The sequence below is a fragment of the Pleurodeles waltl genome, chromosome 4_2 (genome assembly GCF_031143425.1).
Source record: "Pleurodeles waltl isolate 20211129_DDA chromosome 4_2, aPleWal1.hap1.20221129, whole genome shotgun sequence".
Classification (NCBI taxonomy): domain Eukaryota; kingdom Metazoa; phylum Chordata; class Amphibia; order Caudata; family Salamandridae; genus Pleurodeles; species Pleurodeles waltl.
Genome location: NC_090443.1, coordinates 347,387,461 through 347,415,079, shown reverse-complemented (window position 1 = coordinate 347,415,079; position 27,619 = coordinate 347,387,461). Strand labels below are relative to the sequence as shown.

Below are 27,619 nucleotides of genomic sequence, written 5' to 3'. Positions count from 1 at the left end.
GCCCCTCATCTTCACATTGACCCTCTCTCTTGTGTGTTTCATTTCTTTTGTAGTGCTACTCATCCCAAGTATATAGGGTAGGGTGTTGGAGTGTGCGTCATACAAATATTATATAGAGACAATGACTTGTATAAGTGTGTGAGTCAATGTATAGATAATGTTACTTATTACAGTGAGGAATACAAGGTGTAGGAGTCAGATGTCATCCATGCCAGAAGTTATTATATGTCAAGAGTGCCTGGCCTGGAGACATATAGAAACTCGGGATTTAAGACATAACATGGTGGTTGGGGTTGTTTTTACTAATAAGTGTTCATTATTATCCAAAATGACCCATTTCTAGCGACCTTAAAATATAGAAAGATTGGGTGAAAACAATGGCAAGTAACAAAAGGAACTCCGTGACCATATCAGTAACCCACTGAGCTATCTACAGAAAAAACAATTATTTGATCTGCATGTTACACCTTGTGATTTGCGTAACATTATCTGAGTCAAAACTGGGACTAGGCAAAACTGAGATCTCTCTAACAGATGCATTAATCACCATAGTTAAATTTACATTATTGCCTGAAATATGCTGGCACATAAGGAACTCTGAAGTCTATGTAGGCTATTTCACAATGTAACCCCCCTGCCATTCACCTACTCATCCCCAAAGCTTTTCCCCTGGTGTGGTGGACCATCTCCTGTACAAAAGGCAAATGCCTTGCCCGAAGCCAGAGCAGGCCCACTGCATGCTGTAACTGCCCAGATCTGACCCATTGCCATTCTGTATATGACAATCAGCCAGCATACAGAATGACTATGGCCCATCACAGTCTGTGCAAGGCCAGAGAGGGGCTGCTTTTGGGCACAGATGAGGAGTGCAAGCCATCCCCAACAGGGAGGTTTGCAGAATTATGAGGCTTCTTGTAGGGGAACTATGCAGCTCACTGCAATTCCCAAAGTTACAGGCAAAAGGTGTCCGTAAAAAGGATCATCTCAGACAACAGATGTGAGATCCAAAAAACAGGTGGTCTGCAAAATTTAAGGACGGGTGATCACCCTAGAACACATAAATAAACAAGTAAGTGCAGCACAACATTTAGAGTGATATCAGTGGCTATTACATCATATCATCCATGACATGTACATCATCAACACTGCAAAAGTGGCCCTGCTATGTTCGGTCTACCACAGTCCTACTTATAATATTGAGGATACATCTGAGAAGTGATGCAGGGAGACATTTCTGATGGACACCTAACTCAATGGCAAAACAAATACTGGTCCATGTTTAGCCATGAAACATAAAGAACACACTTTATTTTCTAATGTGTGTAAGTTTTTAAAAAAACATGGGAAAATGCAAATAAAGATAAGTAGGGGAGCGTGGCGAAGATGGCGGCGTGAGCGGATGTGTTGCTGGGGTTCTCTGCCACCTACCTGGGCCAGAAAAAACAAGACTTAGCGGCACTAGGAGCCAGGGCAGACACCCTTCACACAGCAAATAAGAGAGCCAACAAAGGGGTGACGGAGAGGGGGAGATCCTGGTGGCGGGTGCGACCTGACCAGGAGTCCGCGGGCCGCACTGCCAATTGAGCGCAAGAAAGAGGGCCGGCAGCCTACTGATGGAGAGGGCCCACACATGCCCTGGCGAGCTGCGGGTGGAGGGGCCCATCAGACAGAGGGACGGCTGCGCCCTGAGCCCAGCATCAGAGGTCAGTGCTGAGGGAAGCCTCCGGCGCCGGCGTCTGACCGGCGGCACAGTGCTAGCCAGGATGAGGAGCGAGAGGCCTACGAGCTGTGCCTCCTGGACTGGACACGCCCTGCGGTGTTCCCCGGGGTCACTAGGAGGCAGGAAATGCTGCAGGCCTGGCTCCCCGGTGGGCACGGGAGAACTGTCTCCCCCGGGTAGCCGCCATTGTGGGGAATGCCACACTGGATGCCGGGGGTGCCGGTGACGAGGAGGCAAGCCCAGGGCCAGAACAGGATTTGGGCTCAGGCCTGGGAGGCGACAGCCGCAACTGAGAGCATGGCCGGAGGAGCTGCAGGACCTTTGAAGATGCCCCTGGATCGGCAGGAGAGACATGTCGTAAGCTGAGGATGGCGGATCTCCCATATACGGACCAGAAGGAGTTGTGAGAGGGCCCAGGGCGGTGCAGGAGGTTACCAGGCTGCGGCACAGGCTCTGCGTTGTGTGCCTCAACAGGGTGACTCAATGGGGGTGCAGATCTGGGTTTAATCCATCAGTTTTTTTGCTTACCATGCCATTCCAGTTTGGACCCAGCCATATGCAAATCAGTCTTGACCCTGTTCCCCATAGGAAAAGTCCAGCCCAAACTACCAGGCCAGGTCCTCCCTGGACCAGAAACAAGTATCCTGGGACCGGTTTCAGGGTATCACCCTTCATCTGCCAGGCTAGCTTGAATCTGGGGGCATAGCAAGCACGGGACCCACGTCTGGGCATACCCTTCCCACTTGGGGCGACAAATGCAAAAACAACAGATGACGCCACCTTGCAAGAGCCTGGAACACGAGAGAGGGCAACAGCTCCGGGGCCCCCTCCAGTAAAGCGGCCTGTGAGCTGACGCGCCCTGCATGGAAGCCCATATTGAGCAGAGTTGCACAATCTTTAGAAAATGGCTACCTCGAAACATAAAAAGGAACAGTCAGTTCATGAGATGCTGACCAGATCCACGTCAGCACAAACCTAAATTATGGACAACATCTCACAATCCCCACTGATGGCTGAAAACGGGGGACCAGCTGATGGCGAACTCGCACCGGACACGAGGGGCTTCCTCACCTCACTGTTTGACTCCTTAAAGACTGATCTCCAGGACCTGCGGAGAGACCTCTTCCAGGAACTATGCAAACTGTGATCTGATCTTACCTCGACTGGGGAGCGGGTCTTGGGTCTGGAAGACAACGAGATTGCGAGGGATGAAGATACTGAACAAATCTGGCAGGAGATCCTCCAACTACGGGAGCAGCAGGATCAACTACAGATCAACTACAGATAATGTCTGAGGACCTTGAACATCGCTCTTGCCATCATAACATTCGAGTCAGAGTTGACCCTAATGGGGCCTAGGTGGAGGACATTAGAGAATACACCACAGCCCTGTTTCACTCAATCCTGCGATATAAGGACAACAAAGATATACTACTTGATCGCGTACACAGAACCGGACGCCCAGGAGGCACTGGGTCGAGACCCTCAGAATCTTAGCATGCGTCCACAACTTTCTGATTAAAGAGGACATTCTCTGGCAGGGGCGCAGTCAGCAATGTATTTAGTTCAGAGGACACACCCTGCTCCAATTACAGATCAGCTCTGGTCTCACAACGTCCCTTTCAGCTGGGGACACCCATTCAGACTTATATTTCGCTTTGACGGCCAGCTGCGTCAAGTGAAAACAATCAAAGAGGCCCGACTGGTTCTGGACATGGCAGAAGTCTCCTTGACCTAGAGGCCCCCCGGGGGCCTTCTTATGTGGAAACGTGTGGCTTGATGATGAAAACACACTAGACCATCATCTAGAGTACGAGCACAGGAGCGACATGCGGTCCTAGACAATATCACCTCTGGCACCAACACATAGATACTGAGAGAAAACTCCATCATGAAGAATATGTCCTATACCTAAACTTTGGGCTCCTAGTCTGCTGTGCTGCGACAGCCGGGCCTGAGGCGGCGGAGCCCTTTGAGCAGTTTAACCAAACCCTACCGAACACCCTTGAGCCAAGATTGACACCCTCCTTATGGGTTGCCTCGAACCGGGGACTTTGTTACATGTTTGGTGCTGCACCTGTTGTGCTACACTGTTATTTGTTTTACTCGCCTCCTTCTCTCTACAAAGAAAGAACAATATGTCTAGTGAACCCCAGCACAGGCATAATGAACATCGCGCCCAACACACCTCCATTCATAGCACGCAGGTGTCATTCACCCCTCCTATCTCTAAACACACTTGACACTTAAATGTCTGAGCCTCAATAACTTGCAAAACAGTTGGCAATCCTCTCCCTACTTCAGCACACTAAGAGCCATATTTGCTTATTGGAAGAAACAAACGTCTAAAGATGTCTACTGTATGCGCTCCAAGCGGTTCCCTCAACAGTAATGGTCCTTTGCAGACACGAAACATGGGGAGTGGCGATCCTTGTATAAAAAATCATTTCCAGGGGAATTCCTCACCAAAGTACACGAGATAAAAGGCAGATACCTGGCATTTAGAGTGAGGTTGGGTTCATTCCACTTTACATTAGCTGCAATCTACTCCCCAATGTGCATTAAGAAGCATTCATCACAAAAGCCCCTGCCCTGACACTGGCTACTCCCGACACAGCGATCCTCGTGGGAGGCAGCCTTAGCTTAGTCATGGACAATGACCTAGACTGGTCGGGCCACAGGTGCTTTCTCCCCGGCAGGGCTTGGGTGGCTTAGGGACTGTGGTTTGAAAGACATATATCAGGAAGTACACCCAAACTCTTGGGACTACACCTTCTACTCAGCAGCAATGAAAAGATACACCCACATTGACTACTTCCTAGCCTCTCCAGCCTTTCAAGCTCACATTCAGGACATTACCATTGAGCCCAGATCCTTATCACACCATGCTCCACTCACATTAACGACCCAACTTGACTTATGCAATTTTCGGTCTCCTAGCTGGAGATTCTGCGACACCATACTCCTGACACAGAGCACAGTGGAAACCTTAAGACGCTTTATCAAAGATTACCTTAATGGAGTGACAACTCCAGTTTGAGCAGAAAGTGGCAGTGCATTCACAAATGCACGGGGGCACCCCAGAGTCTGCAGAGAGTTAGAAAGAACCCATCTACTACTGAGGCGTTTAGATTGTGATCGAGCAGAATACGTCATTGTAAGACTAAAACATAAATACTACGTGGGGGGCAACTGCTGCAGAAAGCTTATAGCTCATAAACTAAGGGCATGCATCCACGCCAATACTATTAAAATGGTGCAGTTTTACCTACGGGAGAGGCGTGGCCAGATTCCCAAATTGCAGGTACTTTTTGCGAATTCTACCGATCTCTGTATGCGGCCAACACCTCTATCAACACCAACCCCTCCCCATGCTTAGATAAGTGTGCTCTTAGTTCGCTTCCCCCAGGTGATGCATTCTCCTTCAATAAGCCAATTAAGGTCGATGAAGAGCTTTCGGCTATTTCTCGACTGAAGACTGGGAAGCCACCGGGCCAAGACGGCTTCACCGCACTCATCTATAAAACTTTTTAGCACCAATCCTCACAGGACTATTCAACTCGATCTCAGAGACCAATTCCCTTCCTCATAGTATGCTTGACGCGACCATTGCTGAAATCCCAAAGCCGGGCAAAGACCCAGAGGAATGTGGGTCCTACTGGCCCATCTCACTCCTTAATACAGACGCTAAACTGTTCACTGGCATCTTGGAGCATCGCTAAACCCTTTCATGAACGGGCTTGTGGACCCAGATCAAGCAGGCTTTATTCCACATCAGCAATGTGGCTGACCACCTTTAGGGTGACTACACCCTTCTTGTGACCACTTCCGCTGGGAGGTGGAGGGAGGTGATGATCAGAAATGCATCTGTGGTGGCTGAACTTGTCAGGACCAGTCAGTCAGCACACCAGTAGCTGATAGGTTTTAAGGGAACACTTCTAAGTTGCCCTCTGTATGCATTCTTTAATAAATCCCTCACTGGGGTCAGTGAGGGTTTGTTATTCTGAGACGTTTGATACCAAACATCCCAGGATTCACAGAAGCCATCATGTAGCTGGGAAACGTATGATGAGCAGTGTCCAGCACATGCATTAAAAATGGCTTCCCTGTTCATCTACTATGTCTGAAAATCAACATAGCATGGGCATATCTGCTCATGCAGGTATGCCCTAACATGTAATATATTGCACTCTGCCTTTAGGGCTGAAAGGCCTGCTAGAAGGGTAACTTATATATATTATATGCAGTGTAAAAGGGACAGGGCACACAGGCTGGGTGCCATGCCGTGTTTTCATTTTAGTTCTGCTCGAGGACATGCAGCCTGCAAAAGCAGCTCTGTGTGCACTAGGTGAAAGGGGCCCTGGGGGTGGCACAATTAGTGCTGCAGCCTTCAGGTGCATTCCTTTAGTACCCCATGCCCTAGGTGCCAGGGGCACCATTTGCGAGGGACTTAAAGTGGGATCCAAAGGTTTTGCCAATTGTGCAAAACAATTTTTCAGTTTTGGGGAAAGAGATCTGGAACTGGGGACCTGGTTGGCAGAGACCCAGTGAACTGACAGTCAAAATTACACCAGAAACCCGGAAAAAAGTGGGGTGGGGTGACCATGTCAAAAGGACACTTCCCTACAGTAAATGCAAAGTAACGCGTAGTGATGCTCTGTGTCACTTTGCATCAGGTAAGCATTACATAAGTAGAGCATGGGCGTTCCCATGCCTCCACCCATGTATCTTGATGCACTCTCAGTTGTACAAACACTTGTAAACCTGGGTTTGTGCCACAATGGTGCGCCTAACCAACAGAGGCAGAGTGAGAAGAAATATCTTTATTTCTCCACGTTACTTCCTCTTTCTGTGTGTGCTGCCTCCTGCAGCATACTTGGAAAGAGGAATATGCCTCTAAGGATTGTTTTAGGACAGGAAAGTGCCTGCAATATAGGCACCCTTACACATTGGTGCCAGGGTGCCTGCATTGGCGCTAGGCAGCACACATTACGCCAGCATGAAGAGGCAGCAAAAATGCTCCCTATCTCTGTAAATATGGGGCACTTAAGCCATCTCCCTTTCATGCATCGCAGCACAACAATTTCACTTGCTATGCCGCACTGAGTGACATAATAGTAAATGTGCCCAAAAGTGTCTGGAAAAGTACTGTCAAGAAGGGTTCCCGGTTTGGGCTACCCACTTTTGTGAGTTAATGCTTCAGCAAGTAGTCGAAGGGAGACAGTGTTTTGGTTCTAAAGCATGCTGGTTCACACTGAAAGAATCAGAAATATTAATATACAGAAATAATGATGAGGAGAAGAAAAATACTGAGACAAACCCTGATGTTCCAATCTTCCTTCAGGTTACCTGAGCCTTATGTTAAGGATAAATTACACATGTGTAATATTTGCTTGGTAATGTCAAGCTAGGTATGGAGTTTCTATTATTAAATCTGCTATGGTGATTTCAACGGGGTGGTCTATATTATGATCTCAATATATAGGTCGATATTTCGACTTGCGATATTCTGGCAGAGCACTAAAGCACGTGGTGGGAGAAAGCAAAGAGTGGAGGAGAGAACGATTAGGGGAAGCCACAGCTAACTAACATAGAATATGGTAAACTGGCCGGTCCAGACACCGGCAGAATAGAATATGCTGCCAGTAAACCTACAGGTACATTTGTCCTCTGACCTTTATTTCACTTCCTCCAAATCAAACGCTTACCTTTTGTCGTTTTCTGAGGGTCCAGTTCTTCCAAAGAAGCAGTTTGGTATGTTTGCTGAACATCATGCTTGGGCAGCGTCAGTGGACCTACCTTGATCAGACAAAAATACTAGATTACAATAGAGCACAAAATCACCACCCCCCTGCGGCGACAGCCACAAACCACACTGCACGTACTACTAGGGGCAGGCTGGAATGCCACCAGTTGCCGGGCACACACACGGTTTTAGCATGGTCTCAATTCTTCTCTTTTGCCACAGAAAAACACTTTTAGTCCCATTGATAAAAATACATGTGTTGTCATATAACGCCCTATTTGTTTTTGCAATTATAGTTGTGCTTGTGGTGAATATTTTAAATGTAAGTATTTTTGTATATACCTGTGTGCAGTTCTGATTGCTACACGGCCCTGAACACTATTTGTCCTGGCCACTGCAGGCCCAGCACTTAGTATTCCTGAACTAAAGTCATCAACCTAGTGGGCATGCACTGTGTGTGGTAGCAGAAGTCCAAACGTTTATTTCGGGGACTACGCCCCTACAACTTCGAAAAAGACAATTCATTCAAATTATGACATTAAACAAACATAAAACTGTGAATGCATGATAAAACAATAGCGAACAATCAGATAATTAATACAAGTGCATATTATCGGCTCAAATTATCTATATAATCAAATTAACATTGTAATTGCTTTTAAATTTCTTGGTTAGTACACAAAAACAAAATAGTAAAAAGTGGTAAGAAGCCAGTCTGCCCACAAAGGGACTGAAATATTACAACGAGAGATAAAATATGCAAGCAATTATTTTTTGTAAATTTAACTGTAAAGTGCGTATTATACATATGAATTACAATAATACAGTACCAAGGGTTTTCTAAGATCATAAACTCATTTGTGCATTTTTGACTAATTTCATTTTGAGTACGATTGGACCAATAGTCGTAACGGAAGAGACAACTTCTTTCTAAAAAGCCAGACTGCATATAAATAACGACTAGAGGCAAAGACTATGATAGGACTAGTATCTCTCCAAAGAATGGGAAGGGTGATTTTATATTGTCTCACACCTAAGGCCAGGCAAAGTGGCCTGATCCATGCCAGTCCAGACTTAATCGAAAGAGGACAGCAAAATAAAATGTGTTCTGCACCTTCAACCATGTTGTTGCATGATATGCAGTGTGGAGATCTAAGTGGGTTGATCTTCCAATTGCTAGTGAACAGCTTGCCAGGTCTAAATTTAATGTAAAGTGTTCGGGCTTGGCAAGGTGTAATTGCGTCCCTGTGTATTTCCAAAATGCCTCTTTTAAAGAGGCCGTAGTACTTTTATTAATTGATGCTGGGTCATGCCAACATTTTGCCATGCCTCTTTCAATAAAATTAGATTTGATGTGTTGCAACGTGGGGATTTCACATACTTACACCCTCTATTTATAATTTCTACTAGGGCAGACCTATAGTGGTGTAGCTCAGGAGTGGTCCATAGTTTAACCCAACCGAGCAAGGGTCTTGAGATGGCTAGGTCTCCGACTCTTTCAAGCCTGCATCAAAAATAAAGGAATTGAGGGGATACTTTGGGGCAGACTATATAGAGATTTAACAGATCTATTTTCCTTTGAGATCAGACTAGTTAACTTACCAACTCCCCAAATTTCTGCCCCATACAATGCCGCAGTTTGAGATTTAGCACAGTAAACCTAGATGGCCAGAGAAACAGATTTCAGCGCGGGAGCTCTATATTTTTTGATAATCGCAGAGGCCCTATGTAGGAAGAACAACTCACTTTTTTAGAGTCGAGCGCACAAAGCGCTCCGTCCCTGTTGTAATCTCTCTTCGGCTTTTAACTACACCCATGTCATGCCTGTCACTTTCATTGGTCGGTGAGCTTGCCTCTTAAAATCTGTTTGATTTCATTAGTGAAAGGCATGCATACGTCATGCCTTTTCAGCCCTCCTCGAGTGCACCGGCCAACTACTGAAAACATACGAGGCTCCATGTTTTCAGTGGTTTCTGCACTACTTTATCTTTTTATTTTCCATGCAGCGCGATCGCACTGGGTTTTACATAGCGCAATCGTGCTCATTTTTTTGGGTTTTTAATTTCAGCGCGATCATGCTGGGTTTTACATACTGCGATTCCGCTTGTTTTTTTTCTTTCAATTTATGTGGAAAGAAAAGTCCGGTTAGGAGTTTACAACTCTAATAGCTCTAACTCAAGCAAATGTGAGACCGTTGCATTGCAAATACTTGTTAATAAATGTGTTCTCCATGAAATACGTTGGTCTATTCTAATGCCCAGGTAATCACATTTATCAGCAGAATGCAAGGGTAAACCCTTCATAAAGACCTTCCTCTAAAAGACCAGTGAGGAATGAACGTCATCACCTTAGTTTTAAAAGTGTTCACTTCCAATCCTTTGTGATCACAGAAGTCAGTAAAGCTATTAAGCAAGGTCTGTGGTCCAGGCAGGGTATAATGCTATGAAGCAAGGTCTGTAGTCCTAGCAAGGTACTGGAAACCAGAAGAGTGTCGCCAGCAAACAACATTGCTGGGTCTAGGGTACCACCTAACTTTGGCGAGGCATTATACCAGGAACCTAGGTATTTAATAACCTCATTTAGGTAGACGGAGAACAAAGTAGGAGTGAGCACATTTCCTTGATGCATCACACACTCAACAGGCATGCAATCTGTGAGTTTGCCACCTCTCCTCAATCTTACTTGGATGAAATTACCATCATGGACTATCATCAGAATTTCCAGCAGAGCAGGATTAACTCCTATTGACACGAGTGAGGACCATTACTTTCCCTATTGACTAAATCTAAGTACACCCTTAAATGTACAAATGCCACATATAGGTGGCCTTTGGATAGCTTCAGATATTTCCACAGAATAAGGTTAAAGCGGAAGATCAGATTGATCATGCACACCTTAACAAAAACCCTGCCTGTAATGCAGAAATAACCTGTGAATCATTAATCAATCAATCACTTGTTAAGTGTGCTACTCACCCGTTAGGGTCTCAAGGCGCTGGGGGGGATGCTACTGCCCGAATAGCCAGGTCTTGAGTCGTTTCCTGAAGGTCAGGAGGTCTTGGGTCAGACGTAGTTTGACGGGGAGGGAGTTCCAGGTTTTGTCAGCGAGGTGGGAGAAGGATCTGCCGCCGGTTGTGGTATGGTGGATGCAGGGGACGGTGGCGAGGGCGAGTTTGGCGGAGCGGAGCTGGCAGGTGGGAACGTGGAAGCTGAGATGCTTATTGAGGTAGGCAGGGCCTGCGCCGTGGAGAGCCTTGTGAGCGTGGATGAGGAGTTTGAAGGTGATCCATTCAAGCAATTTATCTAGAACCTGGTGACAAAATACCTTCTCCAAATTGTCAATCAGGCTAATGGGATGGTAATTACCGGGGAGGGTCTTACTCCCTTTTTTAAATAGTGGAATAATCTCAGCGCTACGCCATGAATCTGCAATTCTTTCCCCAGCCATGCTCTTGTTTGATATAGCACTGATGTAAGGGCCCCATGCAGAGGGTTCTGAGTGGTAAAAGTCACTTTGGATCCTATCTGGGCCAGGAACATTCCTCGGTTGGAGAGATTAAATAGCCCTCCATGGAAAACTGAACTGAATCATGGGCTATTTGATGGAAATCTAGCAGGTTAGAATTAGGTTCTAAATAAATATTTGCAGCACACATTTCTGTAAAGTGGTCCACCCATTGTTGTGTTTTCACACAAAACTCTAGGGGTTTGGCAGAACGTCTACTACTATGTGCCAAGATATGTCAAATGGCTGTAGTGTCACTCTGCCTTGATGCCTCAATAAGGGAGTTCCAGTTCAAATCAATCCAGCTCTGCTTAGAAGAAGCTACTATACGTTTAAATTGAGAACTTGCTTCCCTTATTGCCTCTCGTTCTCCCGATGTAATGAATTTAATTAATTATGCTTTGGTCTTTCGGCATTCAGGAGGGAACCAAGGAGAAGGCTGATGAATTATTGATTTTGAGGAAGAAAAAAATGTTTTGTGTAAAGCCTTTTCAGGGCCCTGAACATGGAATTGTGGCAAACTAGTATAAGGATCGGGCAAACTGGACAGTTCTCAAATTAACCAAAGGCTTTGGTAAATTCATTATAAATATGCAGTAATGTGCGGATTAGCAAATATATTGGACCATCCACAGTCTTCCTATTATTCTGACATTTCCCTCTAGAGAATGTAAATGCTCTGCCTGTCCGATTTGAATTGCGCATTGCAAGGACGCAGATGATATATTAAAGTGAGAGACAAATCATCAATCAAAAAAGCTAAAAAAAGATACTACTCAGACAGAATTCAAAATGCTCAATCTACAACCAAGGAATTTTATAAAATTCTCAATGAAAACCTACATGCATGAAAGGAAGTCATCCCACTACTCAAGATTTCACAAACAAATTGGCAACTCACTACACAACCAAGGCAGACACATTGGACTCCTATTTAAAACAGAAGAAAACCATCAGCACCAACCCCTTTCCTAAAATACCCTTTAAGAATAAACCAACCCAACCTCTACAGTCCTTCAAACAAATATCCCAGGATGAATTTATGGATTTGGTCAAAGCAAGCAGACCTTCTGGTTGCCCTTCTGACCCTTGCCCACCACAAATCTTCAAGAACATTCTTCGATCTACTTCTGCTGCCACACCTGTAAGAAGAATAATCAACAACTCTTTAACTTCAGGAACTTTTCCTGTAGACCTGAAAAAGGCATACATACGACCTTTATTAAAGAAAACAAACCTAGACCCGCAAGACCCCAACAACTACAGACCAATCACAAACGGACCTTTCCTGGGCAAATTGATAGAAAGAGCAGCATTCGCCCAGATGTCACAATTCATTGAAGACAATTCTATACTTTCAGATTTCCAAACTGGATTCCACCCAGGAAGAAGCACTGAATCAGCACTCATAGCAATCTGGGATGATCTTAAAAACACAGTCGACCACAATGGAGTTGCTGCACTACTTCTCTTGGACCTCTCGTCTGCCTTTGACACGGTTGCCCATGACACCCTAACTCAAAGACTCCACAAAGCCGGCATACAAGGGATTGCTCTCGACTGGATTACTTCCTATCTTCAAAAATGATCTAATATCATCCACTCGCCCCCTTCTCGTCCGAACCCTACCTCACAAAAGCAGGGGTCCCCCAAGGCTCAATCATCTCACCTTTGCTTTTCAACATCTACATGATATCTTTCCAAGACCTGATCAATGATTTCCATCTCACATGCTACAACTATGCAGATGACTACTTAAATTAGAATGCCCCAAAAACATTGAAAACTCACAAATTTTCAGTTGCCTCAGAGCCGTTGATCAGTGGATGACCTGGAGCCATCTCAAACTAAATACCTCCAAAACAGAAAAACTCATATGTGGTGACTGGAAAAGTTATGACCCTCTGTGCTTCTGGCCTGACAATCTCGGACCACCTCCTCAATTATCCAAGGAAGTTAAAAACCTAGGAATCACCATGGATTCCAAGTTAACTATGAATGCTCAAGTGGACAAATTAGCACAAACAAGCTTCATCACCTTGAAGACTTTATGACGCATCTTCCCCCACCTCGGATTTCCACACAAGGTGCAAGCTACTATCTCGCTTGTACTATCCAAATTGGATTATGCCAATGGCCTCTACCATGGATCATCTCTATCTGTTATGAAAAAACTACAACGTATCCAGAATTCCGCAGCCAGGCTACTATTACATGTAAAGCCGCAAGCCCACATCTCCCCTGCCTTGAGAGCACTACACTGGTTACCCGTTGCCAGAAGATGCACTTTCAAGCTGCTTTGTATCACCAACAAAGCTATACATGGAACAGGACCGCTTTTTATCAGAAAGAAAATTACCAAATACATCCAACAAAGAAACCTCCGCTCAAGATTGGCACCCTGCCTTAGAACACCACCATACAAGAAAAAGACTATAGGTGGTAAATCCTTCTCCGTCCAAGCAGCCAAACTATGGAATTCATTACCCCCAACTATAAGAGCCACAGATAACTTTCTTGTCTTCAGAAAACTACTCAAGAGTTGGCTCTTTCCTTCATAACCACCATATTCAAACAACTATGAACTGCATATGCCTATGTTGATAAATATTTTTCCAGATTATGTGTATATTTGTATTTATTTATAGTTTCTTTAGAAAATATGTATTGCTACTATGTCATAACAATAAAATACACACTCTTTAAACCTGTTTGACTAAGTATTTTTTACCCATGGTTCTAATTATGTATTGTATGTGCATATGTGTGTGTATTCATGTGTGTGTGTATATATATATCTATGTATGTATGTGTATATGTTGGTTCTGTGCTTGGCATGTTCGTGGATCATTGCATGACTCCTGGGTGGGTTGTTATCCTAGATATCTATGAATCCCTGCTCTCATCTTATCACACTTATCTACTCATCATCATATGTCATGTCTCTATCAAACTATCCTCCATTCTCACTCTGACTCATCCCAAATCCCTTCTACTACTTTCATCTCCTAGATAACTCTGCCTAAGCTCTTCCCTCCGCTTCCACATCTAACTCACGAAACCTCACTCTACTACTGTGACCTCCCACACAACCCTACTAAATTCTCCTGCATTTATCTGACCCTGCTACTATGCTCTCCCTAACCCTTCCACATACTCTTCCCTCCTCCACCCCCCTTCACTCATACCAAGCCTTTGGGCTGAGTAAATGAAGGATATACTCCCAATTAACACTTCTGGATTTCTTTCCTCCTCCACCCCTCCATTACTACAGTCAATCTAACTAACAAACTCTCATATCCGCAGCTCAAATTAACTCATAATAATACTAAAACTGTACTCATTATTTCCCGATACTAATCCATCACTAATTCTTGTTGGGTTCCAGAGTAGCGTGCTACTCATCAAAAAGCGCTTCGACGCCTCATCAGGGGTAGTAAGCGCTATATAAATACGATTACAATACAATACAATACAATAGTTGCATGGTAAGAGCGGGCCAAGGACATAACGATTTTGAATCCATCTTCTGGATACCCCGGGCCTCATCTTCCATGTCTATAATAGGGAAGGTGCCATCTAATTGCTCAAAAGTAACATTAAACCCCCAGCAATCAAGAGGGGGACTTATCTGACTGACTTTCAAACATTTTTAACGTAGGAGATTGTGCATTTTTATGGGTGGTACGTTCATATACATTACAAAGTGTTATTTTACGTCCATTGCTACCATTTAACTGTAGCCCAATGATATCTAAACTAGCCATTTCGAGTTTTTTGGTAACTAGATTGAGAGAATTTCCAACCCAAATTAGCAACCCCCAAGATGGGCATCCAGCTCTAGATGGGATTGCCTTCACACTATATTTTGTATAGCCTGTTCTAAATATAAGTTTCTGAGCGTATGTTTCCTGCATAAGTATGATGTCAAATTGTTCCATAAAAGTTCCTCACTCTGGAAGTTTGGATTTCCCTCACAATCCTGCTGCATTCCAAGATAAAATCTAAATGGGAGAAAACTCCCTTTTACAAAAGGAGGTGGGTCGGGGCAGTGAAAGGAACAAGTTGTAGAGTGTGGCTCATCAGTTGTTAACAAAGGAAGCAAATAGAGTTATTTAAAGTTTCAAAGTGTTTATAAACGATTCTATTGGTATTCAGTCAAATATTCTCTTCCAGAGGGAAATTGTCCAATTTTATAGGGACGGGTGGATCCTGGAAAGTATTACAACTGGCGGTTGATGCTTTGTTGCTGGGTATACGTGTGTCCTGGAAGCAAGATGCTTCCTAAATTATGGATTGTGGACTACTTTTGAATTGTATGGTAGACCCTAAAGGTGAGAAGGTACGCACACCCATGGCCAGTAACCCATCCACTAAATTAGAATCCATCAGGGTTAGTTTTACTGTGTCATTCTCAGTGTCGGTATTAGTCAAGCACTGTACTTGAGCAATATCTGAGTGGATTAAAGAAAAACAATGATGCTGAAAACATATCTAGTGGGTCACTCTATTTATGAAAGATGATGGGCATTCCCTTTGCCCCTTCCTTAACTTAGGAACATTGATCATATAAACTGAGGGTTTCCTAATGACTTGCAGTGGGAAGGCAGGGTTTCTGGGATAAGCCAATGGCGGAGGCCCCAGTTATTTGTGTTAGCATTTACACTTTACTGCTTGATATGCTCAAATGTCCTGCTACTACTTGAAGTAGAGTTTAGAGGGATTCTGTTAAGGCTAGGGTTGGCTGTTGTAACTTTAATACTATCCTGCTGGTTGGTAAACAGTGAGTTCATCCTAGTATTGGCACTCAATAACCTCCAGCGTTTTTGACATCATTAGTAATATCTCTCAGTTAGGAGGAGACAAAAGGGTGAGGCAGATCTCCATTTCCAATGCCCCTACTACCCACTACCCAATGGGACACCATCACAGTTAGCTACACTTGAAAGGAGGATAGGAGGTTCCTTTAGACGAGCAGATAAATCGACAGTCTGAAAAGTCACGTTTCTCAATGAAGCTTTTATTGAAAAGAAAGTCTTTAAGCCTTTATTTCAACCTAGAGAATACTTGTTTCACCTCATTTGGGGCACTTCTCAATCTATGATGGGCATGATGTCATCTAGCCCTGTGATACTGAGCATAGGTTCAAGGGTGGAAAGCTAATTCCTTTCTGTATCTAAACTTTCAAAAGGAGAATAGCAGTTAGAGCAAATTACTCTTGGAATACTACTAGACTGGCCCTTCATAGGAGCATCTAGTAGAATTGGGACATTAATAGTAGTTGTCTGAACATTGTGCCCTATAACAGGGCCGGAAGCTCTTTTCCCTTGTGTTGTTTTTAAACCACCCGAAAGAGAACAACTAGCATTTTCTGACCCTTTATAGAACTGAGTGATTTTAGTCTTTGACTTGGAAGTCTGTTCCTTGGGCTGTTTTCTCCCATTATTTAGAATATCCAGGGTCACTGGAATTATGTGGCAGGAGAGAGCCAAATTATACGGCAGGGTTAGGTAAATTATGCGCCTGGAAAAGGCAAATTATGCGGCATAATGCAGAACATTTTGTAATAGTGTTACTTCATTATGTCATCATTTTAAACTTGGTAACCCTGTCTGGACATTGGTTGCACCTCATTAGTACCAGTTTAATAACTAAATAAAGTGTTAACCAACAGAAAGGTGACCTGTCCAGCTTTGCAAAGAGCCTTCCACCACGTGGCAACAAGAGTTGCTGCATTTTTAGTAACTTTTTAACCATTTGAGACAGAAACTAAATTTTGTTAAAATCTGCAGATTACGCAGAAGATAACGGATTATGTCGCAACAGCCACACAATCACATAATTCCAGTGGTCCTAAGAATATCCTCCACTTCTGCTATGAGGTTATCAATGTCCTGCAGGGTGCAATTTTCTGCTGCATGCCTCCTTGCAGTCTTCGGCTCCTTCCCTGCACTGGGTAAATGATCGTCCACCTTTCTTTTACCCATTTTCAGATTAAGGTTTAGAACAGTATGCTTACGTTACGTACTCGGTAGTCCGTAATCCTTAGTGCGTCAGTATTTTAAGATGGCAGAGTTAGGAGAAGGAAACCAAGGAGGGTAAACACAAAATTAAACAAAAGTTGAGTTTGTGACAACAAACAGGCGCTTTGTGACTTGGAGTCCTCCAACAAACTGACAAACAACCGTGCAGAGGGAATGATGGTGTCGCTTTGTACCACTGCAGGGATTTCTAGCTCTTCCACTACCTACCAAAATTGCCACTGGTGCCTCCTTGGCACACGGAATACTGGGGCTTGGGGTCCCCAACAAAGTGACAACCACCCAAACTGAGGGAATGATGGTGGTGCTTTATATCACTGTGAGGGGGGGGGGGGGGTCATGCTTCTCCTTCCCCTACCAAAACTACTGCTGGCACCTCCCTCGCGCAAGGGATACACTGTGTGTAGTATCCTGAGGACCTGTCATGGCACCCTCCTTCTCCCAGAGGGCTGTCCTTACCCAGTCCATACATAGGCATCAACAATCAGGTGACCCTGCTAATACAAGGGAGTTGGGTGCATCTGCCCTTACTTCAATTACCAAGAGCACTCCTGGCTCATCTTTCTTTTACTGCACTATAGCCCTACGGCCCATGACACAACACTATGTTCAAGTGCCTTTCAATGGTCAGCATTCGTGTTAGCAGAAGGTTGTGGGAAGCTGCTGCTGCAGTAGTGTAAGTTGGAGTCACGTCACTGACTCCCAGAGGAGTCAGAAGTTAAATTTCAAATCCTATGCACAATAAAAAGGCCTACTGGGACAAAGGCCTGAAGAACTTCCAAAAACTGGCCGCGCTATACCTCAGCCCACAATCTTTGAGCAGCCATCTCCTGCTTGTATGAACAAAGAAGGTTCAAATGACTCACGCTTGCAGGCAAGTACCTGGAGTATGGGGCCCTAATCGCTGAAACGTGTTGATTTCTCTCATCAGGAGAGAAACCAACCACCTAAATTTCAGAAAATTCCTAAAGCCACAATTGGTCCAACTGGCATATAGCTAATAACATTTACGAAGAGTAGAGTCTTATGAATACTACATAAGGGATACCCATCCATTAAATTCATCCCTAAGGACTCTTTCCCTACTTCAGTAAACAAATTTGGTCAATTCTGTGAACATGACTGCTCCAGCCCTACAAAGAGACTACAGCGTGTCCTTGTAGCGCTGGATAAAACTTTGCAAATAAAATAAATATACATGAATAGGCTTCATCTTCACTAGTTGTAGCTCAGCTTCTCCAGTAGAAAAATGTTATCCTACAAAAACACATAAGCCTGAATTTTTACTACATATACACGAAGTTAATTAAGAATGGCAGATCTATACTTCACAATATGGTGTTGGTCGATATTCTGGGAGCGATATCTTTGTACGAGGATATTTAAAACAGGATATTCTGGTAGATTACCTCAACACCTCAGTTTTAAATCCTGTCCAAGTTATGTATTGCTAATAAATCATTAATATACTGTCTCTGTTAATGGATCCTATGGCTTGGTTTTAGAGTAAAGGAGAAGTTGTGAACACATGCAGTGATAGAGCCCTTCAACAGCAGGAGGGAAGCCATGGAAGCTTTAATACAACTAACCAACAGGGATGTTCTCCGGATTAGGTTAAATCCAACCTGCGTGCTAGGCATTTAAGGCAGCTGGTAGCCGTCTTGTTGTCTACTTATGCTGTCACAAATAAGAGTAGGACTTGGTGTAAGATGATTTCTTGAATTAGAAACTGATAACACATTTCTGTTATGCCACATTATGAGAGCTGCCGACAGCACAGTCTCGAGCAAAACACAACCTACTAACATATGTATTCAAACTTAAGCAAACAGTGATATAGTTTTAATACTTGAGGTCCTATTCACAAAGTGATTTCCAATTAAAAGCAAGATTGGATTTATTTGATTTGTAAATGCATACATTAAGTGTGATACACAAAACCATGCATGGGTGCAATCTGTGTATCTAAATGGGTTGTACTCGTGCATAATACGTGCAAGACAAGCATACAGTGAAATCATATAATTAATGACTTAGATTAGCAAATGGATATATGCAGGACAGGCAGAACCACGTCAGTGACCTGGTCGGGGAATTGCAATCAAAATTACATTGCCACACTTATATTAATGCATGTCTACGTGTTAAAAAGTATAGGAATGCATCTAACCTACGCCGAAATGATCGGACTCATGTGGTGCAGAAAATGGGGGAACGTGCATCATCTGTTCAGGTTTTACAAAATGTGTTCAGGAAGGGTTGCCATGCAGAATAATCATTATTTAAAAAAATACAGTTTACCAATTCAACAATTTTTCTAACTCTAGACTTGTGTAGTGCAAACATGGTATAGTTTATAAAAAACATTTTTATGAAAATAAATGTAAATGTTCAAAATAAACGCATGACACACAGTTAAGCATGTGCATCACAACAGCCATACTTTGCACTTGACTCGAGGTGGAAGGTATATATGTACTCCAATAGTAGTAATCTACTCGCTTGCACAATATAATCGCATCGTCTACAAGCTTACAGCTATATCTTTGCGAATCAGATTCTAAGGCTTTCCCTGAAAGGCCAAAAAGGCACAAGTGTTTTTGCTGAGATCGTGTGCAAGTGGTGTGGTCCATTAACAGACACATTTCTCGTTGTTAATGAAGTCTGGTCGCAGAACGAATCATGGAGCAGATTTATCAAAATGTCACTCTACGCAGCGCAGCATAACACCTTGCTGTGTTGCGCTGCATGATAGGGAGAGGGCGGGAATGCACCATATTTAACATTATATGGCATATTCCCTTCCTTTCCTTTCCTTGAGCTGGCGTACTATGTGCTGCCTAGTGCCAACAGAGTCACCCCTGCACCTTGGTGCAAGGGGGCTTGTGTTGCAGGCAAGATTGTTTTGTGCAAGAAGGGACAGCTTCCTGCACAAAAACAATCATCTCATGCTTCTTCCTCTTTCTATGAGTAGAAGAGAAGAAAAGTGAAGAGAAATAAACATATTTCTCCGCGTTAGGACTTGAGTGGGAAGGAGTAGTATTTTGACGCACTTCCAGTTCTACCACTCATTGTAAATTTGGGAATGCAACAAAATGAATGGGTAGATGCGTGGGAACTCCCGCCCTTCATCCATGGAATGCCTCCCTGTGGCAGAATAATGCAAGACAGCAACTTGCACTGCCTTGCGTTACTCCAGATTTACAAAGCACCACAGGGCCGTGCAAGGTGGCTTTGTGTGGTGTGGTAAATCTCATTCTAGGTTTTGCATCGCTCTGCGTCCCCTACATGGCGCAAGGGTGACACAAGACATTTGATAAATCTGCCCTAAAGTTTTTAAGAAAAACAGCCCTAGCAACATGCTGCCCATGGATATTCTGAATGGCTGCCTTGACCTCGACCAGTCAAAAAGGAGCCTACCTTTAGACCACTTTGATTGGCTGCTGGTATCATTCAGAAAAGTGCTGTTTAATCTTTGTGCCAGCCTGCCAAGCCTTAGCCTGTCAATGAATGTCCTTGACAGAATGGCATGATGGCAATCTGACTGAGATTTGTGTTATATAGAGATATACCGCTGTGATTTTCTCTTTCCAGGATGCAGAATCTAAAGTTTAAAATGGACAGAAAAAATAACTCTAGTGATTCATTATAACCATTATCTCAATGATACCACTAATATTCATTTTTTGCAAATGTATTTTCTGGATATCCTGAAAACGTTGCACACGTCTGGCAAATGTGGGTCAACTTTGGAAATTCTTAGCACAAAGGATTGGACCTCTTAAACACCATGGTAGGTTAACAGACAAAGTACAAAATGAAGTATTAGTTTCGAAAAATATGTTGTACATTGACTGCTATAACTGACATAGAGATATATTCCTTAAAGGAAAACACTTAAAAACGACAACAGTAAAGAACTCAGATATGCATATATAACAGTGCTTGGTTGTCAAGGGCCTAAAGGTGGACAGTTCCCTGATGCAGAAGATATCTTGGTGGTTACACAAATGAAGTGCTTCTGATATAAGTTGAAAGGTCTGACAAAAGATGCTTATGTGGTTTAGGCCTTGAGTGGTGTGCATGTGTCAGAAGAGATCTTTGTTTTATGTGGGTAAGATGAAAGTTTCGGATATGACTGTTCTGTTTTATGAAATTAGAAAAATCTAAATAAAATATGATTTGTAAAAATGTAAGAATTCTGTCCCCATTGGGCTGACTGGTCAGTTGGGGATATGGCAGAAGCTAAGTCACAATGCCCTTGTATTTCGAGAAATCCCAGACATTTCCTGGATATCAAAATCATGTCATATGTATTAGTTCTGTGAGAGCATCTCGGACGACCTTGCAACCTTAAAAATTTATTCAACCAGTAGAATAATTTTCTTTTTCGTAAAGATAAAATTAAATCAGATGAAAAAGGGGACCTCAGATGTTCAAACTATGGGACCTCAGAATAGGAAAAGGAAATGGACACCAGAGAGAATTAGCCTACCGTTGTGACAATTCTCCTCAGAACACGTCCAGGCAATGGTCTCTGATGTACAGATTGATTTTATCATCAAAGATTCCACAAATTAAGTTAGATGACAGAAACCTGGCAGAGGACGCAGTCTCCTCCACCGTCAAGCTGAGGATAATAGAAAGAAAGTGGAATATTTGGACATTTATAGCGGTTCCCTGATCGGTAATTTTGTAGGTGGAGTAGAATGTTCTTTTTTTTTTTAAAGATGTTTTTTATTGAGTCAAATACAAGAACATTAACTTAATATTGCCAGGACAGAGATATGCAGTTGTGAATATATATATGCATAAGGAATATTGTACTTGTAAATGCATATTTAAACATGTACATGAATTAGGCATATACAGCAATATAGTATCAAAGACTCCAAGTTTGAATAAAGAAAGAAGAAAGAAAGAGGGACAGGGAGAAGAGCTTTAGGGTTAGAAAAGGGAATCAAGTGATAGCCATGTAGAGAGAGAGGCAATAGGCATTAGTTACAGCGAATTTAAGATGAAATAAGTATATGTAAGAAGAAAAACAGGAAATATATTGAATTTTTTTTAAAAAGGAGGAGAAAAATCAATTTTCTTCGCAGTGCGTGAGAGATAGTTACTTAATGGCAACCATAGCTGATGACGTTTGAAGAAAGTTCCTGTTGAATCAAGATTGTAGCTGTCAAGTCTATGATGATAACATACAGAATATCACCACTGTCTGAGAGTAATGTTCTCCGAAGATTTCCAGTTAGAAGTAATAATAGAGATTGCAATAGAAAGCAAAAGGTCCACCAATTTTCCAAGAGGCCTGAAAGAACTCCAGATATCGTGTACGCCTCCCAAAAACAGTAATTCATATGACATTGGTAAGGAGATCTGAGCTATTGCTGAAATGCGAGACCATATTGAGGACCAAAAAGTAGATAGGGATGGACAGAAAAAAAACATGTGAAAGTCAGTACCCTGATGAGTGTGGCAGCGCCAACAATTGTCATTTTGTGCAAGTTTGAATTTGTAAAGGCGTACAGGAGTGTAGAAAAGTCTATTATAAAAAAAATATAGGGTCTGTGTGAGGCTTGCAGTGCGTGCAGTGGAATGTATCTTATACCATATTCTATCCCATAAAGAAGTTGGCCAAACAACACCAAGATCTGATTCCCACAATGTCTCAATAGGTGATTTGAGTCTAGGTGAAACAGACGTTCTTAAAAGTTTATAAATTCCAGCTGCCCTAGGATAATTAGAAGTTACAATCGGGTGTGGAGATGATGCAAGAGAGGAATGATTATGATGTATAAGTCTATTGAGGGCCTCTTGTACTAGAGTAGAAAGAATAATATATTGGGATTTCATGCGAATAGGGAGATTATAAATTGCTGAGAGAGTAGTAAAAGGGATGATAGAGTCTTTATGATATAATTGGGAAATGAGAAGAATACCTTTAGTCATCCAAGCCTTCCAACACAAGGTTTTACCTTGTTTCCTAAGCGAACTATTGTGCCAAATAGGACTGTTAAAGAATTGATTAATGGGGGTAAGATGCAAAATAAAAAAAGGCTTCAGTAAGGCGACTGAATGGGAGATAGTGCTGGGCAACCAGAATTTTGGGGGGTTAGACATAAATATAATGTGTTTATGGGAAAAGGGAGAAATAAATGTTTCTTCCAGAGAGAACCATAGCTTTTTAGGGGCATCGTTGAGTGTAGATAAATAGGTATGTATTTTCTTAATGCCAAAAGATTTGTGATAAGTTATAAAGTCAGGGAAATTAACTCCACCTTGTACTTTAGGAAGTTTTAATTTCGAGAGAGAGATTCGGGATTGTTTACCGTTCCACAGGAACTTGGTTAGAATTTTATCAATTGAACTAAAAAATAGTTTAGGTATCTTAATAGGAAGCATCATAAGGAAGAAGTTAATGATAGGGAGAAGCATCATCTTAATGGTGTCCAAGCGGCCCCACCACGTGAGATATAACGGAGACCATTTCTGTGTGAGATCTACAAGCTTTGCCGATAGGATTTCTAAATTAGTCCTTAATGTATCCTTGAGAGTAGTGCAGTACCATACCCCCAAGCATTTAATCTTAGAAGAATTCCAAGATAGTCCTGCATCAAGGAATACAGAGCCAGTGCAATGAGCATTAAGTGGTAAGAACACTGTTTTGTCTATATTAAGTTTATAGCCAGATACATCAGAATATAAGTTGAGCTCATGCAGGAATGCAGGAAGAGAAGTGTCAGGGTGAGACATGAACAAAAAAATATCATCAACATATGCCATAAATTTAATGTGTGCATTATTAATTTGAAACCCCGTAAATTGTTCAGACGTTTTTAATTGGTATAGAAAAGGTTCGAGAGCCAAAATAAATAGTAAAGGAGATAATTGGCATCCCTGACGAGTACCCCTTTTAAGAGGGAAAAAAGGAGATTGGATACCGTTTGTTATAACCGAGGAACATGGTGAGGAATAAAGAATGGATATAAAATGTCAGAATTTAGTACCTAGTCCATGCCATTCCAATGCTTTCGACAAGAAACCCCAGTAGACCCTATCAAAGGCCTTTTCTGCATCCAATGATAAAGCTGCCAGAGGAATCTTAAGTTTAGATGCCTTGTTAATAATATTTTAAAAAGTACGGGAATTATCTGCTACATTTCTATTAGGGATAAAACCAGATTGATGAGAATCAATAAGGTCAGGTATATATGGGAGTAAACGGAGAGCTAAAACTTTGGCATAGAGTTTACAATCAGTATTAATTAAAGATATGGGTCTATAATTTTTACAGTCAGTCGCATCCCGATCTTTTTTGGGAATAAGACAAATCATGGCCTCCGTAAATGAGCCAGATGCAGAACCTGACATTATAAAATGATTAAGTAATTGAAAGAGTTTAGGGAAAAGAGACTTAGCAAACTGAATAAAGAATTCTACTGTGAAGCCATCTGGGCCTGGAGCCTTACCCTTGGGGAGAGATTGTAAAGCTGTATATAGTTCGGTAAGTTGTAGGGGTTGGTCTAAAGATGAGAGGTCAATCTGCAATGGGTCCCTTGGTTTGAGATTAGAGAAATATTGGTTGAGAGATTCAACTGTTGGTATGTGTTCTGGAGTGTACAGGTCCTTGTAGTAAGAAGTGAAACACGATGCTATATCTTTATCTCTAAAGTGTTTAACACCATTGTTATCTGTGATAGATTTAATAGTTGTTTTTTCTTTTCTTTGTTTCAAATATCGTGCTAGAAGAGAACCAGCTTTATTGTTACCACCATAATATCTGGCATGTATTTTCAGGAGGGTGCCGCATGCTTGTTCAGTGGTATATTGGTTAAACTCCATTTTAGCTGAGACTAGTGCTTCAAGATGTGATTTACTAGTTTTGTGAGTATAGTATTCATGTTCTAGGGACTTTATATTTTCAAGGATGGAAGTCGATTTTTGTTGAGCAGACTTTTTATTTGAGTGAGCGTAACTTATGATGAAACCCCTAGAGGCTGCTTTGAATGCATCCCACACAAAATGAAATGATAGTTGATCGCTATCGTTGATGTGAAAGTATTCTTCTATAAACTTACTGTAGGAAGCGATAAAAGTAGCATCTGAAAGTAGAGAGTTATTAAACCTCCATGAAGATGTTTTAGAACCATTAAGAAAAAGATCAAGGTCAGTAATCACAGGTGCGTGATCTGAGATCAAAATAGCACCGATTTCAGAGTTGACCATATGTTGCAATAAACCTTTACTCAGAAATATTTAATCAAGCCTGTAATGGGAATGGTGGGTAGGAGAATAAAAAGAGTATTCCAAGAGGTCGGGATTGCATAGTCTCCAGGAATCAGAGAGAGAATGGTGTAACATAAAGTTTTTAAAAGCCTTGTGGGAGGCATGTGGAATGAAACGTGACGTGGAACGTCTGTCCAAAAATAGATCGAGAATTTGGTTGCAGTCACCACCTATTAGTAAATTGTTTGAGGAATGTTCAGAGACAATATGTGAAAGATTCTTCCAAAAATGTGGATCTGGATGTATGGGGCCGTATATATTAAGGATAGTTAGAGAAATATTGTCAATTGTAAATGTAACAAGTACCCAGCGACCTTCTGTATCTTGATGCTGTGAAATTATGGCAGGTTTGAGAGATTTATGACAGAGTATAATTACCCCATTTTTGTTTGTGATGGAAGGGGAGTAGAAAATGTCCCCCACCCATTGTTTTTTAAGCTTAATTGCCTCAGAGTCGTTGAGGTGAGTCTCTTGCAACAAAGCAATGTGGCATTTCAAACGAGCTAGGTGAGATAAGACACGCTGACGTTTAATGGGGTGTTTAAGCCCCTTAACATTCCAAGTAACAGTTCTAAGTTGCATAACAAGAAGTATTAATAAACAACTGCTGTAACAATGAAAAAACTAGGCATATCAATATTGCAAAAGCAAAGAAATGAGGAAGAAACAAGATAGTAAAGAAAAAGAAAAGGAGGAAGATGACCTCCAGAAGTTGTATATACATGGATGTGACAATACAGGGACTAAAGTCCACGAAAGCTAAAAAAAACAAGATAGAGAGTGAATACCCCAAAAGGTAGAGGGACAGCGGAAAACCTGAAAAGACAGGCAAGAGTGGCTTCAGCACAAGAAAAGTGATATTAGATATTAAAACATATGAAGGCGAGTTTCATGGAGAAAAAAAAACCATACAAACGAAAAATGTACCATTCAGGAGACCAAATAACGTAATAACTACAGTAAAGGACTGTGACATGAAAAACAATAAAAATCAAAGCTTAACAGTGGAACGTGTAGGAGAACAGTTTGGATGGTGAGAAAGGGATACGGTTGGGAGAGGAACATGAGGATTGCACAAAGAACACTATCTAAAAAATATATATATATATATATAAGAAAATAAGAAGATGCAGAGATGGAAAACCATGGATATAAATATTAAACATAACCATTACTATAAAACTGTCCAGAAATAAAAAAAGAAGAACATTAAAGACAAATTAAATTATATCTTCAAGTAATTGCAGATGCTCCTAGTTCCATTGCTTCTGCTTTGTGTTGGTTAATAAACGTTTGTAGTGCTGAAGGTTCCTCAAATGAGTAAGATTTGTCCTTGAATGTAATTTTGAAAAGGCATGGGTGAAGAAGACCATATTGAATATTCAAGGATTTGAGTTGTGGACGTAAGTCCAAAAACTGTTTGCGACGTGCAGCTGTAGCAGGAGAGAAGTCTTGTGTGAAAAATACTTTATGACCTGACCATAGCAAAGAGCCCATCTTTTTGGCTTCCGAGAGTATTTGCATCAAGTCAGTAAATTGGAGAAAGAGAATAATAATTCCTCTAGGATGTGCACGAGGGCCAGTTGAAGTCTGTGGACCTAAACGATGTGCCCGTTGGATAGAGAGGGGAGAGGTAGGAGGCAAGCGAAGAATTGAAGGTATTGCTTTTTGAAGGAATGCAATCATGTTAGAGCCTTCAGAACCTTCTGGAATCCCAAAAAGGCGAAGATTATTTCTCCTATTTCTGTTTTCTAAGCTTTCAGTAAGCCTTTTAAGTTGAGCTATGTCTTTAGAGATCTGAGGATTGACAGTGTTACAATCTTCAAGGCTACTGACTCTCTGTTCCAGAGTACAAATTCGTTGTTCATGTTGGGACCATTGCTCCTCAATACTTTGCAAAGAGGCATTAGTGTCCATCATAAAGGGCTTTAGTGCATGCAATTCCTCCATGACATCATCTAGAGTAAGATGTGTAGGTGATTTTAAGGGAGAATCAAGGTCTTTTTTTGGGTGCTTGACAGAGGAGGTGTTAGATGTTTTTTTCGCAACTGCACCAGCAGCATGAGATGAAGAGGCGCCATCCTTTAAAAAGACTGCAGCACTATCCATTGTTAAAGTTGATGGTAGAGAAGATTTAGTTATATGTGTGCGCACCACTTGAAGACGATTATTAGACTTGGAGAAAGATGATGACTGGCAACTCTGAGAATTATGTGGTCTCCCCATAAAAGCCAGCAGCAATTTGTTAATAGGAAGCCAGCAATGTGAGGTGTTGATGAAATTATATTACAATGAGAAGCTGCTGCCAGAAGTTTCCAA

At 42.2% G+C, this 27,619-nt stretch overlaps 1 protein-coding gene across 2 annotated transcripts in view; it reads right to left on the bottom strand.

Annotated features, from left to right (window-relative positions):
• ABCA4 (ATP binding cassette subfamily A member 4) overlaps positions 1-27,619 on the bottom strand; it is a 1,046,570-nt gene that overhangs the window by 953,228 nt on the left and 65,723 nt on the right. For both annotated transcript variants that reach the window (XM_069231419.1, XM_069231421.1), the window contains exon 2: positions 7,429-7,519. In XM_069231419.1, the coding sequence (XP_069087520.1) occupies positions 7,429-7,494 (66 nt within the window). In that variant the 5' untranslated portion in view covers positions 7,495-7,519. The remainder of the gene's footprint in view (positions 1-7,428; positions 7,520-27,619) is intronic.